The 16,123-nt window shown below is 47.6% G+C and overlaps 2 protein-coding genes across 2 annotated transcripts; both read left to right on the top strand.

Moving 5' to 3' along the window:
- LOC134418290 (alcohol dehydrogenase 1-like) lies at positions 1-4,309 on the top strand. The gene is made up of 9 exons (XM_063156394.1): positions 1-258; positions 1,172-1,270; positions 1,728-1,869; positions 1,973-2,060; positions 2,175-2,394; positions 2,514-2,774; positions 3,063-3,198; positions 3,516-3,654; positions 4,066-4,309. The coding sequence occupies exons 1-9, from the start codon at positions 241-243 to the stop codon at positions 4,088-4,090; spliced, it is 1,128 nt and encodes a 375-aa protein (XP_063012464.1). The 5' UTR covers positions 1-240; the 3' UTR covers positions 4,091-4,309.
- Positions 4,310-8,308: 3,999 nt separating this feature from the next.
- LOC134418288 (alcohol dehydrogenase 1-like) lies at positions 8,309-12,608 on the top strand. The gene is made up of 9 exons (XM_063156392.1): positions 8,309-8,558; positions 9,471-9,569; positions 10,027-10,168; positions 10,270-10,357; positions 10,472-10,691; positions 10,813-11,073; positions 11,362-11,497; positions 11,815-11,953; positions 12,365-12,608. Exons 1-9 carry the CDS (start codon positions 8,541-8,543, stop codon positions 12,387-12,389), a joined length of 1,128 nt encoding a protein of 375 aa, XP_063012462.1. The 5' UTR covers positions 8,309-8,540; the 3' UTR covers positions 12,390-12,608.
- Positions 12,609-16,123: the final 3,515 nt, after the last annotated feature.

The raw sequence follows: 16,123 nt of genomic DNA, 5'->3' as shown, positions 1-16,123 counted from the left end.
ACTGATAAAAGGCTCCCTGGAGGACTTCTGCCCCCATCCATCTCCCTGCCGCTATCCAGCTCCTCCCCTCAGCACTCCCTGTGCAGCATCCAGCCCCCGACACACATTAACCAGCGCTCTCCAGAGACGGTGCCGCGCCGGGACTGCTCCCGCTCCACGCCTGGCGGATCCTGCAGCACGCCCGGGCAGCAGCTTCCCTCCAGCCTGCCACAGCGACAGACACGGCTCCGCTAAGACCACATGGCCACTGCGGGAAAAGTAAGGACAAGGCATTTCCCACCCTCCTTTCCAGGTGCCCTGCTCTTGGCCAAACCCGCTGCAGAAGGCTCAGCCTGCACACCACTCCGTGTGCCCTCTTTCCTCTGACCTTACTCTCCCTCCTCTCCCAAACCCCTGAGAATTTCACCAGACTCTGCTCTTGGGCAACTGCACACGTCCAGACCTGCATTCGGTAGTGCATTCCCCCTCTGTCCTGCTCGGCTACTCAGGAGACAAAATTTGCAATTGTGCTGCCCTGAAAAGCACCCTCCTGCTCAAAAATCCCACCCTGAGCTCCTGCTCTGGCAGCAAACGCAGCTCTCCAGTGGTGCCCTCTTCAGCCGCTCACCTCCTGCACTCAGCCTTGTCCATGGCAATAGCCTTTCCAGGCTGCAAGCCCCATCTTGCTGATGCCAAACTGCTTTGAGTTGATCGGGGAAGGGTTTGCGCCATGTCACACGCAAATCAAAACTTGCTAAAGGAAATAAAGTATCCAGGTGCCCATCAGATGGGGACAATTCCATAGTCCCTCTCTCTCACCTTCAGCCCACTGTGTCACAAGGCTGACATCAAAGCTCTCCATTGGCATTTCCATCAGGTAGGGTCTGCAGTGCTCATGGCAGCACAGACTGGCCAGTTCCACCTGGGGATATTATGAAAACTCCACCAAAGCCATCAGAACCCAGCAGCTTTCGAAGGCTACACCTGATACTCTTTGTGTCACAAACCACAAATGGGGTTTCCTCAGACCCTAAACCAGGCCAGTGGTCATTGGACAGCACGTGGTTTCAGGTGCAGCTGAGCATCACCAGGTTTGAGCACCTCGGGTTTAGGTGATTGCAGGATGACTTCCCCCAGCCGCGTGCTAAAGGCAGACGTTCCCATGCAATGAATTCCTCTTGGTTGTTTCCAGGTTATCAGGTGCAGGGCTGCTGTTGCCTGGGCCCCGGGCAAACTCTCTGTTGAGGAGGTGGAAGTTGCACCCCCAAAGGCAGGGGAAGTCCGGATCAAGGTAAAAATACATCTCAATGACTTTTTCTTCCTTCCTTGTGGGAATTGCTCTTCTTGTGGTTATACCTTCAGTAAAACTCAGGGATCTGTATTCTCCAAGAGGCTTTCATTGCCCAGAGCTGCCTTGGCTCAAATGCACCATCTGCCAGGGGCTCCTTTTTGGACTAAATCTTGTCTAAGCTGTCACAAAGGAATTCCTGTCTCCAGCCCTTGCTCTGCTGGACAGGGCTCTGGTGTCCACACTGTGGCCTCTCCTCCTCTTCCACCTCCAGCTCAGTGCAGAGGAAAGCCATGTGGAGCATTCAGAGTCAGCAGAAGGGGAAAGCCCAGCCTGGGCTCAGTGTGCTGCCATAGAGTGCCAGCACTGACTGAGGGGCATCATAACATCCCTGGGAAAATTGCTTCCACAAACTGAGTTAGACAGAGGCCAGGACATCTGCTTGTTCCTCTCCAAATAGCTTGTGGCCACAGGCATCTGTGGCACAGATGATCACGTTCTGCAAGGCTGCTTTCCCAACGCAGAATTCCCAGTTATCCCTGGACATGAAGGAGCTGGAATTGTGGAAAGCATTGGAGAAGGAGTGACCTCTGTGAAACCAGGTAACTGACACACACACATAAAAAACATCACATGCCCAGGAAAAAGCTCTCACACAGGCAGAATCCTTAGACCCACGTAACATGGGATATTGCATTCTTCCAGGTGACAAAGTGATCTTACTTGGCGTCCCTCAGTGTGGGGAATGCAGCTTCTGCTGGAATCCTGAATCCAATTACTGCCAGAAGTCCCAGTAAGTTTACTTTGCCTTCCCCTACACCAACATGAGATAGAACTTTATGACAAATATGCCACCCCCATCAGTGCTTCACTCAATCAAATGCAAATACTTGCATCTCCTCCACAGTTTCTCTGAACCACAAAACCTGCTGCCGGACAAGACCAGCCGCTTCTCTTGCAAAGGGAAACAGATCCATCACTTCCTGTGGGTCAGCGCCTTTGCAGAATACACCGTGGTCCCAGAGTACACTGTTGCCAAGATAGATGCTGCAGCGCCTCTAGACAAAGTCTGCTTGTTTGGCTGTGGGTTTCCCACAGGCTATGGGGCTGCCATCAACACAGCCAAGGTTGGTGTTCAGGCGTGTTTAGCACCTGGGTCACCCTCTCATGCTCATCAATCCTGTGCAAAAGGAACCTTCTCCTCCTGCTCTTGCTGCTGGAGACTCACGGGCTCCCATCTGTGCAGGTAAAACCAGGCTCCACCTGTGCTGTTTTTGGCCTTGGAGGAATTGGCCTCTCTATTGTTATGGGCTGCAAGGCAGCTGGAGCTTCCCGCATCATTGCCGTGGACATCAACAAGGACAAGTTTGCCAAGGCCAAGGAGCTGGGAGCCACCGACTGCATCAACCCTCGAGACTTCCAGAAGCCCATCCAGGAGGTGCTCACTGAGATGACCGGGCAGGGCGTGGACTACTCCTTTGAGGCCTTTGGGCACAAGGACACCATGGTAGGTGGCACTTGAACACCTGTCCTCCCATCCAGATCATCACAGGCTCCTCTCAGGGCAAAATTGACCCCCATGGGAAGATCCTCACAGGCTGCCTGCAGTGCTGGGCATATGTTTGTGAGAGAAAACAGCATGATCTTAAAAAAAGCCCCATGCTCTCCAGGTGTGCTCCACAAGGGGACATGCATGTTTTCAGATTCCCAGAGAGGAGCAGGAGATTGCAAAAAAAGTGCACTCCTCTGCCTGACCCATAAGGTCTTTCTCTCATTCTCCTGCCTGTCCCATCAGATTGCTGCCTTGGCTTCCTGCAATATGAGCACTGGTGTCTTTGTGATGGTTGGAGAAGTGGATGCTGGTTCAGAGATTTCCATCGATCCCACACTTCTGCTGACTGGACGTACATGGAAAGGGACTTTGGTTGGAGGTATTGTACTTCAGAAGGCACTCTAAACAATTCAGCTTTTTCTTTCTTGGCAGTTGACAATCCATGGGAAAAGAGGGTTTTCAAGTAAGAGACAACTAAAGAGGAGCACTGCATTGCCTGTATTGAACATTAGCATTAGACAAGCAAATAATCCTCCACCTGTGTCACACAGTAACCCACTCATCCCAAAGAGCAGAAAACATCTCACAAGGGTGTGGCACCAGCACTGGTCACTAGTCCTGACCCTGACAGTAACACTACCGTACCAAAAGAGCCTTTCTCCCATTATTCATGCAGCTGCTTTCTCCTGTTTCTAGGCTGGAAGACAAGAGAATGTATCCCCAAATTAGTTTCTGACTACTTAGAGAAGAAATTCAATTCAGACTTGCTGATCACGCACACTCTGCCATTCACTAAAGTGAACGAGGGATTTGAGTTGCTCCGTGCAGGAAAAAGGTGAGACCCTGAACCAGCAGGAGGTTCAGCAAACCTCAGCACCTCCTCCTAAAGTTCCAACAGGCAGAGCATGCAACACTGGCTTCCCAAAGAGCACCTGAGCCTTTTGAGGAAGCAGGGCCTCCCAGCTGAGTGCTGGCAAGATCTGCCACAGCCCCAAGGGAAGAGCCCATGTTCAGCACAGGGAACCCTCCTGCTCATGGTTCAGCTCAGCACAGATCCTGTGGCCTTATCCTGAGAGGGGCTCCCCTCAGCAGGGATTTGAAGGCTGCCCCACTGCTGCACGCCTCATGCAGCTCAGTCAGGAAGAGGCTGGATGGCAGAGAAGGTGGCCGGTCCCCAGGCACACCTGCCTGCCACACTGCCTGCTCCTGAGCTGCAGCCAAGCCTCCCTTCCCTTCCACGTTTCAGTATCCGCACTGTCCTGCTCTTCTGAGGGACGCGGCCTAGGAAGCCGAGCGGAGGGACCAGCGCAGCAGGTGCTCTCCTGGCCCGGGCCCTTCTCACCCAGCACCTCCCCTTGTGGGTAACCAGGAGAAGAGAATGAGGAACTCACCTGTGCTGCTGCCACTGCTGGTCCTGCTGTGCCCAGACAGGACATGAAAGGATGTCTCTCCCAGGAAAATGCTTTTACTAATAAAGGTTTTTAAACCAACTCATCTAATACTGTGCACTCCATCAATCGAGCTTCCGGGGCCTTGGGACAATTGGTTGATAGATCAGGAACACTGGTAGTGATTGCCTTGACCTGTCGGTAAAAAGGAATGATACTGGTAGGAATAGACAGATCCTTGGGGTCCATGCATGGCTCCAAGGCTGTTGCAAGCAAAACAAAAATACTGGGTATTTGACTGTGGGGTGATCCATTCACCACCTCGCATACAGACACCTGACAGGATGAGCCATTCTCAGAGGGGAGAAGGAGTTCTAGCACAGGAGCTAGCATGGCTGCTTGAAAGAGCTTTAAACTAGTCTGGGAAGGGGAATGGGAGAATACCAGGCTGGCCAGTGATGAGCAGTGGCACTGTGTGCCAAAGCGTGAGGAAAGGAGCAGGAAGGGAATCCCTCAATCTGCTTCATAAGTGTTGGCTGCAAAGCACCACTCGTGAAAATGTTTCTATACCAATGAATGCAGCTTGCGGAACAAGCAATGGTGTCCTGGAAAGTTTTGCCAGGTGCCAGAGACTTGATATTGTTGGCATAAGTGAAACTGGTGGGACAAGTCCTGTGACTGGAGTGCCCTGGGATGGGTGGATGGTTACAGGCTCTTCAGGAGGGAAAGGCAGGGCAGAAGAGGCAGGCAGGTGGCACTGCATGGAATAGAAGGGTTGGAATGTATGCAGCTGTAATGGCACAGTTGAAAGCCTCTGGGTGAGAATCAAGGGGCAGACAAATAACGTGGATGTCAGCATGGGCATCTACTATAGACCCATCACTGTGCTCTGTACTATTCCCTCCTCAGTTTTCCTTCCTTCATTCTTATTTGTCCTTTTAGATCCTGATCTTAGAATGGAGGCTTTTCTCCTGCTCTAGTTTTCATCTTCAAGCAACCTCAGAGAAATGTACAGAGGGTAATGGGGAAGAGACATGTGCATTTGTGTCTCATCACACAAAAATGTGGGTGCTAGAGGTGCTATTCCTAGGCTATCAGAAATCATAAAGAAAAGTTCCTCCTTAGCAATGTAATTGCAGAGTGAAATTGTGGAGGATGTATTATGATCACAGCTAGTCCCACAAAGGAAATTTTCTGAGAAAAAAAAAAAAAAGAAAGAAAACAGAAAGGCAAGGCTGTGGTCCTAATGGGTCCCCCCCAAGTTGAGATATTCCATCATTCTATGATAGCATGAACTCAAAATCAGCAATTGTTCCAAGAGTCCTGTTCTCTATTTTAACATTTCTTCCCTAGCCATTCTCCTCCACTAGGATGAACTCAATCAATTGCTCATTTTAATAGACCTCTGTCAGAATTGTTTTCTATATCTCTGCTAGGTCAGAGTGAATCTAACTCCCACTTTCCTTACCTCATTTGCCTCAGACCACTGCCATTTTGTAAGAGGTGCAAAATATTTCTGTTCTTATGGAAATTAAAGCACCAGGGCATCTTTTAGAATAGGGAATTATTAATGCTGCTAACAAATCTTGCAGGATATGGTCTAGTTTGTCCTTCACAGTAGAATGCAAAAATTGTCTCTGAAACAGGTGCCCACTTACACTGAACAGAAATGTAATGCTGGGTCATCAATAAGGGAACTCATATCAGACTCTGACTTGTAATTAAAAATTACAGAAACCTGATGGTGGCACCAGGAAAGATAAGATTTGTACTTAGCCCTCATAACTGCATTTCAGCATACATTCCACAGAGATTTCTGTCAAATATTCTACCGTCTTTCCACCTCTTTGATACAGGCAGCAAACAACCAGAACATAAAGTGGGGGACAGAAAACTGACTACCAAGATGAATACAAACACCTTGAGGTCTGTGCCTGTGTGTAAGGGCATCTGACTTCACAGATCAGCTCTTAAAGCTTATCAAATACATGACTACATACAGCAAGTCAGGATAGCAATTCTTTAGAATGTAGATACACAGGATCGGCCATTGAAAAGTCAATCATTAAATCCATGCCTGCTGACATACAAGTTTGATCTTATTTTCCCTCTATTACCTGGATAAGACAAAAACAACAACAATCTCCTGTCTGAAACAGATACAAAAAATCTGCATGGCAAGAGGATCTCAGTATCAGCTCCCTACAATAATTACATACATTTCAAATGTTTTGCAGAGGTGCCAGCTCCCCATGGCCCTTAACAACTGCAAGCAGGGCAGACAGAAATTCTCATTACACCCATCAGTGGTGGGTGTGCAAGTCCGGGGGACTAGAGCATCACATGGATGTGTTAAGGAAAAATAACAGTACATATTTGAAAGATCTTTTTACAACTATTGTGTAGATTATCCACTCAACAGCAGACACTAGACATGTCTTCAGAGCCATGAAGTGCCAGCACAAGGAGCACATTTATGTCCTTAGGTGTGAGATGAGATCATAAGCCATCTGTATGGAATCCTATCTAGGAAGCAGGTGAATGAATTCCTTATTTGTTACAGGACTTTTGCAATTTGTTGGTTTCAACTTCAAACACTGCCAACCCTATGGGCTATCTGCCAGAGAGCATTCGTCCTCTGGAATTGCCTTCCAATCCTTGTGCAATGCAGAAGACAGAATGGGAATCAAAGCCAGCTACTCTGTGTCCCAGGAGTTCTGTATGGTGGATCTGTCTGCACAGCCTACAGAGTATTTTTGGTTTTGGCTGAGCACTTAAATCAGCCCACCTTGGGGCTGAAGAGAGCACTGCAAGGCACAGGAAAGCCCATGAAAATCCTGGACAAGAACTGTATTCTTCTTCTACAGCATCTGGTCGGTGCCCTGCTAGGATAAGAGGCATGAAATATAGCAAGTTTGATCAGATATTAGGAGGAAATTCTTTACTGTGACAGTGCTGAGGCACTGGAACAGGCTGAGAAGTGGCTGATGCCCCATCCCTGGCGCATCTGAGGCCACTCAGATGTGGCTATGAGCAACTTCCTCTAGTGAGAAGTGTTCCTGCCCATGGCAGGGGGGGTGGTACAACATGATCTTTAAGGTCCCATGTAACCAAGGCCATTCTGTGATTTTGTGAAGGACATGTGAATGTACCATAGAGCAGAATGTGCCACGCTTGAGTCTACAGAGCAATGCCTTCCTCATTCATGAATGTTACACTTTTTTCTGATCATGTCTACTCCCGTTTGGTAATCCAAATGTCAACAGATATCTTTTGATTTAAAAGAAAAAAGAAACCTATATATAACTATATCATTATTCCCAATAGGCAAAGAGCTAACTTCTCCTCATTATAGCATTCTAAATACTCAGTGATCCAAAAGGGGGTTTATGTCATTAGTGGCAGTCTTCTAGGAAATTATCCCATGCCTTAGGTTTGCAAAAGTGTCTTTTCAGCCACACAGAAGGAAGATTCCTTTATAACTGTGGGGGTTACATCACACTCGGGCTGCTCATCTCAGCCTGGTCCTCCAACAAGCTCTCGCTCATCCACTCCCTGCAATACACCACCTTGTCCAATGCCTCAGCAGAAAACAGCTCTGGGGAACCTGAAAAGCCTGGGTGGAGTGAACCTACCTACAAACCTGGTTACACTGGAGTGAAGCAAAAGTGTCCTTGGAAAAAAAATCCTTTCTTGACAGATGTTCCCCTTACTGCTGTGGTGAAAATAGCTCCAATAACACAGACAGTAAAGCTTCAACCCAGACAGCAATGTGTCTTTGTCATCCACAACACATCTTCACTGCCTTTAACTTGGTTTTTTTGTTTGTTTGTTTTGGGGGTTTTTTTAGATTTTTAACTTCTTTGCAAATATTGTGGTGTAAATGGCCACCAGGTCAACTGCTCCAACCTGGCAAAAAGGGGATGCCAAGGAAGCCCCAGCAGAGACGCAGATCTCCTCCCTCCACACCTGCCAGAATCATCTGGAAGGAATAATCCAACCTTTCTGAGATCTCTGAGCCTTTCAGGCAGGGAGGGCAGGCAATGACCCAAGGGCAGAGTCACTGATAAGGCAATGACCCAAGGGCAGAGTCACTGATAAAAGGCTCCCTGGAGGACTTCTGCCCCCATCCATCTCCCTGCCGCTATCCAGCTCCTCCCCTCAGCACTCCCTGTGCAGCATCCAGCCCCCGACACACATTAACCAGCGCTCTCCAGAGACGGTGCCGCGCCGGGACTGCTCCCGCTCCACGCCTGGCGGATCCTGCAGCACGCCCGGGCAGCAGCTTCCCTCCAGCCTGCCACAGCGACAGACACGGCTCCGCTAAGACCACATGGCCACTGCGGGAAAAGTAAGGACAAGGCATTTCCCACCCTCCTTTCCAGGTGCCCTGCTCTTGGCCAAACCCGCTGCAGAAGGCTCAGCCTGCACACCACTCCGTGTGCCCTCTTTCCTCTGACCTTACTCTCCCTCCTCTCCCAAACCCCTGAGAATTTCACCAGACTCTGCTCTCGGGCAATTGCACGCGTCCAGACCTGCATTCGGTAGTGCATTCCCCCTCTGTCCTGCTCGGCTGCTCAGGAGACAAAATTTGCAATTGTGCTGCCTTGGAAAGCACCCTCCTGCTCAAAAATCCCACCCTGAGCTCCTGCTCTGGCAGCAAACGCAGCTCTCCAGTGGTGCCCTCTTCAGCCACTCACCTCCTGCACTCAGCCTTGTCCATGGCAATAGCCTTTCCAGGCTGCAAGCCCCATCTTGCTGATGCCAAACTGCTTTGAGTTGATCGGGGAAGGGTTTGTGCCATGTCACACGCAAATCAAGACTTGCTAAAGGAAATAAAGTATCCAGGTGCCCATCAGATGGGATAATTCCATAGTCCCTCTCTCTCACCTTCAGCCCAGTGTGTCACAAGGCTGACATCAAAGCTCTCCACTGGCATTTCCATCAGGTAGGGTCTGCAGTGCTCATGGCAGCACAGACTGGCCAGTCACACCTGGGGATATTATGAAAACTCCACCAAAGCCATCAGAACCCAGCAGCTTTCGAAGGCTACACCTGATACTCTTTGTGTCACAAACCACAAATGGGGTTTCCTCAGACCCTAAACCAGGCCAGTGGTCATTGGACAGCACGTGGTTTCAGGTGCAGCTGAGCATCACCAGGTTTGAGCACCTCGGGTTTAGGTGATTGCAGGATGACTTCCCCCAGCCGCGTGCTAAAGGCAGACGTTCCCATGCAATGAATTCCTCTTGGTTGTTTCCAGGTTATCAGGTGCAGGGCTGCTGTTGCCTGGGCCCCGGGCAAACTCTCTGTTGAGGAGGTGGAAGTTGCACCCCCAAAGGCAGGGGAAGTCCGGATCAAGGTAAAAATACATCTCAATAACTTTTTCTTCCTTCCTTGTGGGAATTGCTCTTCTTGTGGTTATACCTTCAGTAAAACTCAGGGATCTGTATTCTCCAAGAGGCTTTCATTGCCCAGAGCTGCCTTGGCTCAAATGCACCATCTGCCAGGGGCTCCTTTTTGGACTAAATCTTGTCTAAGCTGTCACATAGGAATTCCTGTCTCCAGCCCTTGCTCTGCTGGACAGGGCTCTGGTGTCCACACTGTGGCCTCTCCTCCTCTTCCACCTCCAGCTCAGTGCAGAGGAAAGCCACATGGAGCATTCAGAGTGAGCATAAGGGGAAAGCCCAGCCTGGGCTCAGTGTGCTGCCATAGAGTGCCAGCACTGACTGAGGGGCATCATAACATCCCTGGGAAAATTGCTTCCACAAACTGAGTTAGACAGAGGCCAGGACATCTGCTTGTTCCTCTCCAAACAGCTTGTGGCCACAGGCATCTGTCGCACAGATGATCACCTTCTGCAAGGTTGCTTTCCCAATGCAGAATTCCCAGTTATCCCTGGACATGAAGGAGCTGGAATTGTGGAAAGCGTTGGAGAAGGAGTGACCTCTGTGAAACCAGGTAACTGACACACACACACAAAAAATCACATGACCAGGAATCAGATCTGACACAGCTAGAATCTTTAGAACCACATAACATGGAATATTGCTTTCTTCCAGGTGACAAAGTGATCCCACTTTGCCACCCTCAGTGTGGGGAATGCAGCTTCTGCCGGAATCCTGAATCCAATTACTGCCAGAAGTCCCAGTAAGTTTACTTTGCCTTTCCCGACACCTACACGGGATGGAACTTTATGACAAATATGCCACCCCCATCAGTGCTTCACTCAATCAAATGCAAATACTTGCATCTCCTCCACAGTTTCTCTGAACCACAAAACCTGCTGCCGGACAAGACCAGCCGCTTCTCATGCAAAGGGAAGCAGATCCATCACTTCCTGTGGGCCAGCACATTTGCAGAATACACCGTGGTCCCAGAGTACACTGTTGCCAAGATAGATGCTGCAGCGCCTCTAGACAAAGTCTGCTTGTTTGGCTGTGGGTTTTCCACAGGCTATGGGGCTGCCATCAACACAGCCAAGGTTGGTGTTCAGGCGTGTTTAGCACCCCAGGGTCACCTTCACATGCTCATCAATCCTGTGCAAAAGGAACCTTCTCCTCCTGCTCTTGCTGCTGGAGACTCACGGGCTCCCATCTGTGCAGGTAAAACCAGGCTCCACCTGTGCTGTTTTTGGCCTTGGAGGAATTGGCCTCTCTATTGTCATGGGCTGCAAGGCAGCTGGAGCTTCCCGCATCATTGCCGTGGACATCAACAAGGACAAGTTTGCCAAGGCCAAGGAGCTGGGTGCCACCGACTGCATCAACCCTCGAGACTTCCAGAAGCCCATCCAGGAGGTGCTCACTGAGATGACCGGGCAGGGTGTGGACTACTCCTTTGAGGCCATCGGGCACAAGGACACCATGGTAGGTGGCGCTTGAGCACCTGTCCTCCCATCCAGATCATTACAGGCTCCTCTCAGGGCAAAATTGACCCCCATGGGAAGATCCTCACAGGCTGCCTGCAGTGCTGGGCATATATTTGTGAGAGAAAACAGCATGACCTTAAAAAAAGCCCCATGCTCTCCAGGTGTGCTCCACAAGGGGACATGCATGTTTTCAGATTCCCAGGGAGGAGCAGGAGATTGCACAAAAAGAGCACTCCCATGACTGACCCATAAGGTCTTTCTGTCATTCTCCTGCCTGTCCCATCAGATTGCTGCCTTGGCTTCCTGCAATATGAGCACTGGTGTCTGTGTGATGGTTGGAGAAGTGGATGCTGGTTCAGAGATTTCCATCGATCCCACACTTCTGCTGACTGGGCGTACATGGAAAGGGACTTTGGTTGGAGGTATTGTACTTCAGAAGGCACTCTAAACAATTCAGCTTTTTCTTTCTTGGCAGTTGACAATCCATAGGAAAAGAGGGTTTTCAAGTAAGAGACAACTAAAGAGGAGCACTGCATTGCCTGTACTGAACATTAGCATTAGACATGCAAATAATCCTCCACCTGTGTCACACAGTAACCCACTCATCCCAAAGAGCAGAAAACATCTCACAAGGGTGTGGCACAAGCACTGGTCACTAGTCCTGACCCTGACAGTAACACTACCATACCAAAAGAGCCTTTCTCGCAATATTCATGCAGCTGCTCTCTCCTGTTTCTAGGCTGGAAGACAAGAGAATGTATCCCCAAATTAGTTTCCGGCTACTTGGAAAAGAAATTCAATCCGGACTTGCTGATCACGCACACTCTGCCATTTGCTAGAGTGAACGAGGGATTTGAGTTGCTACGTGCAGGAAAAAGGTGAGACCCTGAACCAGCAGGAGGTTCAGCAAACCTCAGCACCTCCTCCTAAAGTTCCAACAGGCAGATCATGCAACACTGGCTTCCCAAAGAGCACCTGAGCCTTTTGAGGAAGCAGGGCCTCCCAGCTGAGTGCTGGCAAGATCTGCCACAGCCCCAAGGGAAGAGCCCATGTTCAGCACAGGGAACCCTCCTGCTCATGGTTCAGCTCAGCACAGATACTGTGGCCTTATCCTGCGAGGGGCTCCCCTCAGCAGGGATTTGAAGGCTGCCCCACTGCTGCGCGCCTCATGCAGCTCAGTCAGGAAGAGGCTGGATGGCAGAGAAGGTGGCCGGTCCCCAGGCACACCTGCCTGCCACACTGCCTGCTCCTGAGCTGCAGCCAAGCCTCCCTTCCCTTCCACGTTTCAGTATCCGCACTGTCCTGCTCTTCTGAGGGACGCGGCCTAGGAAGCCGAGCGGAGGGACCAGCGCAGCAGGTGCTCTCCTGGCCCGGGCCCTTCTCACCCAGCACCTCCCCTTGTGGGTAACCAGGAGAAGAGAATGAGGAACTCACCTGTGCTGCTGCCACTGCTGGTCCTGCTGTGCCCAGACAGGACATGAAAGGATGTCTCTCCCAGGAAAATGCTTTTACTAATAAAGGTTTACTGTCAAACTCGTCCCATGCAGTACACTCAATCAAAAGTGTTCCCAGAGGACAGGGGGAGCTCCCCCTCGCATCACATCCCTTCCACCACACCCTTGTTCTCAGCAGTGAGCAATTGCCTGTGCACCTCCTCTGCTGCTGCCTCCCACCTTCATCTCCCTCAGAGAACTGAGCCTGCTCCTTTCTGCCCCGTCCCAGCTGGATGAATGCTGCAGCCTCCAGCAAAGCCCAGCAGGGAAACCACCCCTGCTGCTGCTGCTCTGAAGCATATTATAGAAGGCAGTAGATAACTTTCCTATAATGATGTAACACTCATAGAGCTTCCATGGATGCTGTTTCATTTTTGGCAAATGTTATTGTACTTTTAATATATTTTCCACACCAAGTCCCACGATATATTACAGTACAACTCTGAAAAATATTCCCCAAAGAACAGGCTTATCATGGTCATTCTGCTAAACAGATCCTTCTATCAGTTTCTGACACTGGACCCATAACATTACTGTGCCTTTTGACCTCTTTTGTGCAACACTTATCATATCCCACAGCCCTTTGATCTTCTGGAAACCCCTTAGCACAATCTGCAATCATACAGAATATCATGAACACACAAATGAGTTATCAAAGGTAAACAAATTCCATCCTGTCCACGAATTTTTACTACCTCATGCCATGCCTATTGAGGGCTTTGTCTTTGGGAAGATTTTTTTTTTAAGCATCCATGCCATGTCCCACATATCTTCCCCTCCAAGTTGTGTCTTCCTCCTTGATTTTTCCCATGCTTTTGCAACATCTGTGAGCTTAATTTTGACCTGGTTTGGTCTTTTGCACTGCAGCTCATTTTCTCAGAGACCATTTTCTGGTAGTCTCTAAATGTCCCAATTTTCTGGTTTTTTGGGTTTTTTTTCTGTTGCATTTCATTTGATCCTATCTCCTTTCCAGGGTGTTTGTAAGCCTTTCTCTTTGGGTTTGCAAGATTCCGTTTCCTTTCCGGATGTCTTGGTGTGTAGTAGCAGCAGACTGTTTGTGGGAACAAGATTGTGTTATGGTGCATTGTTTGCAAATATTCAGTATCCATTGAAAAGAAACTCCATGGGAATTCTAAATATTCCTCTAATATATATTTTCCCTTGTTTCATCTATTACCTATCATTTCTCATTTCTCTCCCCTTTGCACAAGATTTATACCAACATAGGACACCACCAAAGGAGAATTTAGAAGTCCCTATAAATGTTATTCTTGCAATGATGCCTTTCTTCTTTCTCCAAGAGAACCATTTTTGCCCTTTCTTTCTCCAGTTCCAGTGGGAAAGGGCCTGGACACCTATCTTGATCTGAGACCCAAGAAAACACAGTGCTTTTTTATCCATTTTAAGGGTTCAGCAGCATTACCTAGATGCTGTTTTAGAAATCTTACCTCTTACTGGATTATTGGCAGTGTTCTTCCCCAGGAGCTAATAGAGAAAAAATATACCAGGTAATACCTTGAGGTCTGACATGTATGCTTTTCTGGGGAAGGATATGGATAAAAGAATTAATATCTGGGCAATTTTACAACTGAAAAGGCATTAAAAAATCAGCTTTACAAATAGATAAATATGCGTCTAATTGATGTTGTGAAAGTAAAAGTGCGATTATATCAATTACTGTTAAATTATATATCCAAGCCCAATAAAACATGTATAGAAAACAATTTCTGCATTTGGTGAAGGGTTGCCTTAGTTTTCTTTGTGACCCACATATTACAATGTCTCAACAGTATAAATGTATACATTAATATTAATATTAATATTAATAATTTCCCTAAGGTCATACATGTAATAGATATGATAATTCTCTTAGAAATGCATGAATAATTCAATTTACTTTGTGGAATTTTTGCTGCATTTTTTAGCATGTTATCTTGAACCACTACTTGCCTAAGTAGACTGTTGATTCTTGCGTACTTTGGTTCAGAAGGCTGGAATGAGGCCTACTAATTTTGCCTTTAAAACATTCAAACAGAGGGTTATTCTGACTTTGAAGCAGGAGTTATGTGTCCATTATACATAACACTAGTAACAAATAGGATAGGTGTCAGTCCAGATTAGAATCCAAAGGTGTTTCTACAGAGCTCTTCACTTTTGTGTGTGACCTCTGTTGAGTTCCCCTTCTCTTTTCTGCTTGATGTCAGGGAGAAAGAGTGAAAGGATGTTTATTCATTTCTCACAGCAATGCTCCACAACATATGTCTTCAGGGCTGTATTTCTTAAGGTAACATTTGCCAAAGGTTCAGCAGATCTCTCTGTGTATTTGCAAGCTGTTACACCACTTTTAGTGACATCTTTTCCTTCATGTTGGAAGTATAACAGAAAATATGACAAATATAGTGGAATATATCACTGGAAAGAAGTAGTGAGCAATGCCAGGACTGTGGGGGGGTGGGACCCTGGCGGTCCCTTCAGAAAATGACCAAATGAGGGAATAATGTGCTGATGGAACCAAAACTTCATTTCTAATTCTTCTTTTTGGTCTCAGGTTAAAACTATGTGGTTTTTAATTCAGTCTTCTATTTCTTTTGATGTAATCTTTAAGAAAAATTTGTGGGAGGACATCAAGCTACTGTCCTGCCTTAGTTAAACAAATGTCTTGGTCTTGACCCTTTTGGAATTCATAAACCTGGAGGATTTGCTATTGCTTTTTTTTTTGCAACAGTTAGAAAGAAGATGTAGTATTATGCTAGTAGTAGAAAATTGACCCCATCCAGTACAGATCTGACACTTGCTACAAACCCTGGTGATGGGGCTCAGGATTCAATCACTGCAGAGAAGTACCTTTAGATGGAGAGTTTGTTACTCTGAATATGTGTGCTAGAAAAAATGTGAAAAAATGAATGTACTATAAGCTGGGTTTGTGTTCACTGGGGCAGAAGCACGAGAGTATAGTGTAGTTCCTACTGTACTGGCAATGACCTGCAAGATTAATAATTCTGTGGCCAGGCAAGATATTGAGATATTGTGAAGAAGGTCAGCTGAGAAAAATAGTGTGTTGTTTCTGTAGGCAGCAGGAATGAGGAAGTAGTGCTGGGGAGTTGGTTGGTTAAGTTAATTTAGTGCCTCATGAGGAAAAAATCTTATCATTACTTGGGAAAATTTTTGGTAAAACAGATTACATTTCTATAGCTATTTAGCAATTGCTGTGATTTTAAAATTGAAAGCAGAATTCAGGTAGTATATGATGTGTTTGTGACCTTCTCTTAGGTTATAAGTTTTATATATGCTGAGGGATATTTTCCTGAAAAAATGTTCCTTACTTTGTTGGGTTTTGGTTTTGTTGGTTGTATTTTGGGGATTTTGGGGGGGGGAGGGGGGCTTTTTTTTTTTTTTTAATTTTGTTCCCTTACGACATTGTTGATAAAGCTGATATTTTTTCCTCAAGTTCTGCAGAATGGCATAGAGTGGATGAGACAATGGGAACTGGGAACAAAGTACAGCTATTCCATGTTGACTGATGGGTATGTCCTTATGCAGTCTTCAGCACAATCT

This window comes from Melospiza melodia, chromosome 5, assembly GCF_035770615.1.
Source record: "Melospiza melodia melodia isolate bMelMel2 chromosome 5, bMelMel2.pri, whole genome shotgun sequence".
Classification (NCBI taxonomy): domain Eukaryota; kingdom Metazoa; phylum Chordata; class Aves; order Passeriformes; family Passerellidae; genus Melospiza; species Melospiza melodia.
This window is presented reverse-complemented; position numbering and strand designations above follow the sequence as displayed.

Bases quoted from the DNA above. Each gene is read 5' to 3' on its own strand.
- LOC134418288 (XM_063156392.1), top strand. The intron at 10,358-10,471 runs GTAAGTTTACTT...TCTCCTCCACAG, and splicing joins AATTACTGCCAGAAGTCCCA to TTTCTCTGAACCACAAAACC. The intron at 10,692-10,812 runs GTTGGTGTTCAG...CCATCTGTGCAG, and splicing joins CTGCCATCAACACAGCCAAG to GTAAAACCAGGCTCCACCTG.
- LOC134418290 (XM_063156394.1), top strand. The intron at 2,061-2,174 runs GTAAGTTTACTT...TCTCCTCCACAG, and splicing joins AATTACTGCCAGAAGTCCCA to TTTCTCTGAACCACAAAACC. The intron at 3,655-4,065 runs GTGAGACCCTGA...TCCACGTTTCAG, and splicing joins TTGCTCCGTGCAGGAAAAAG to TATCCGCACTGTCCTGCTCT.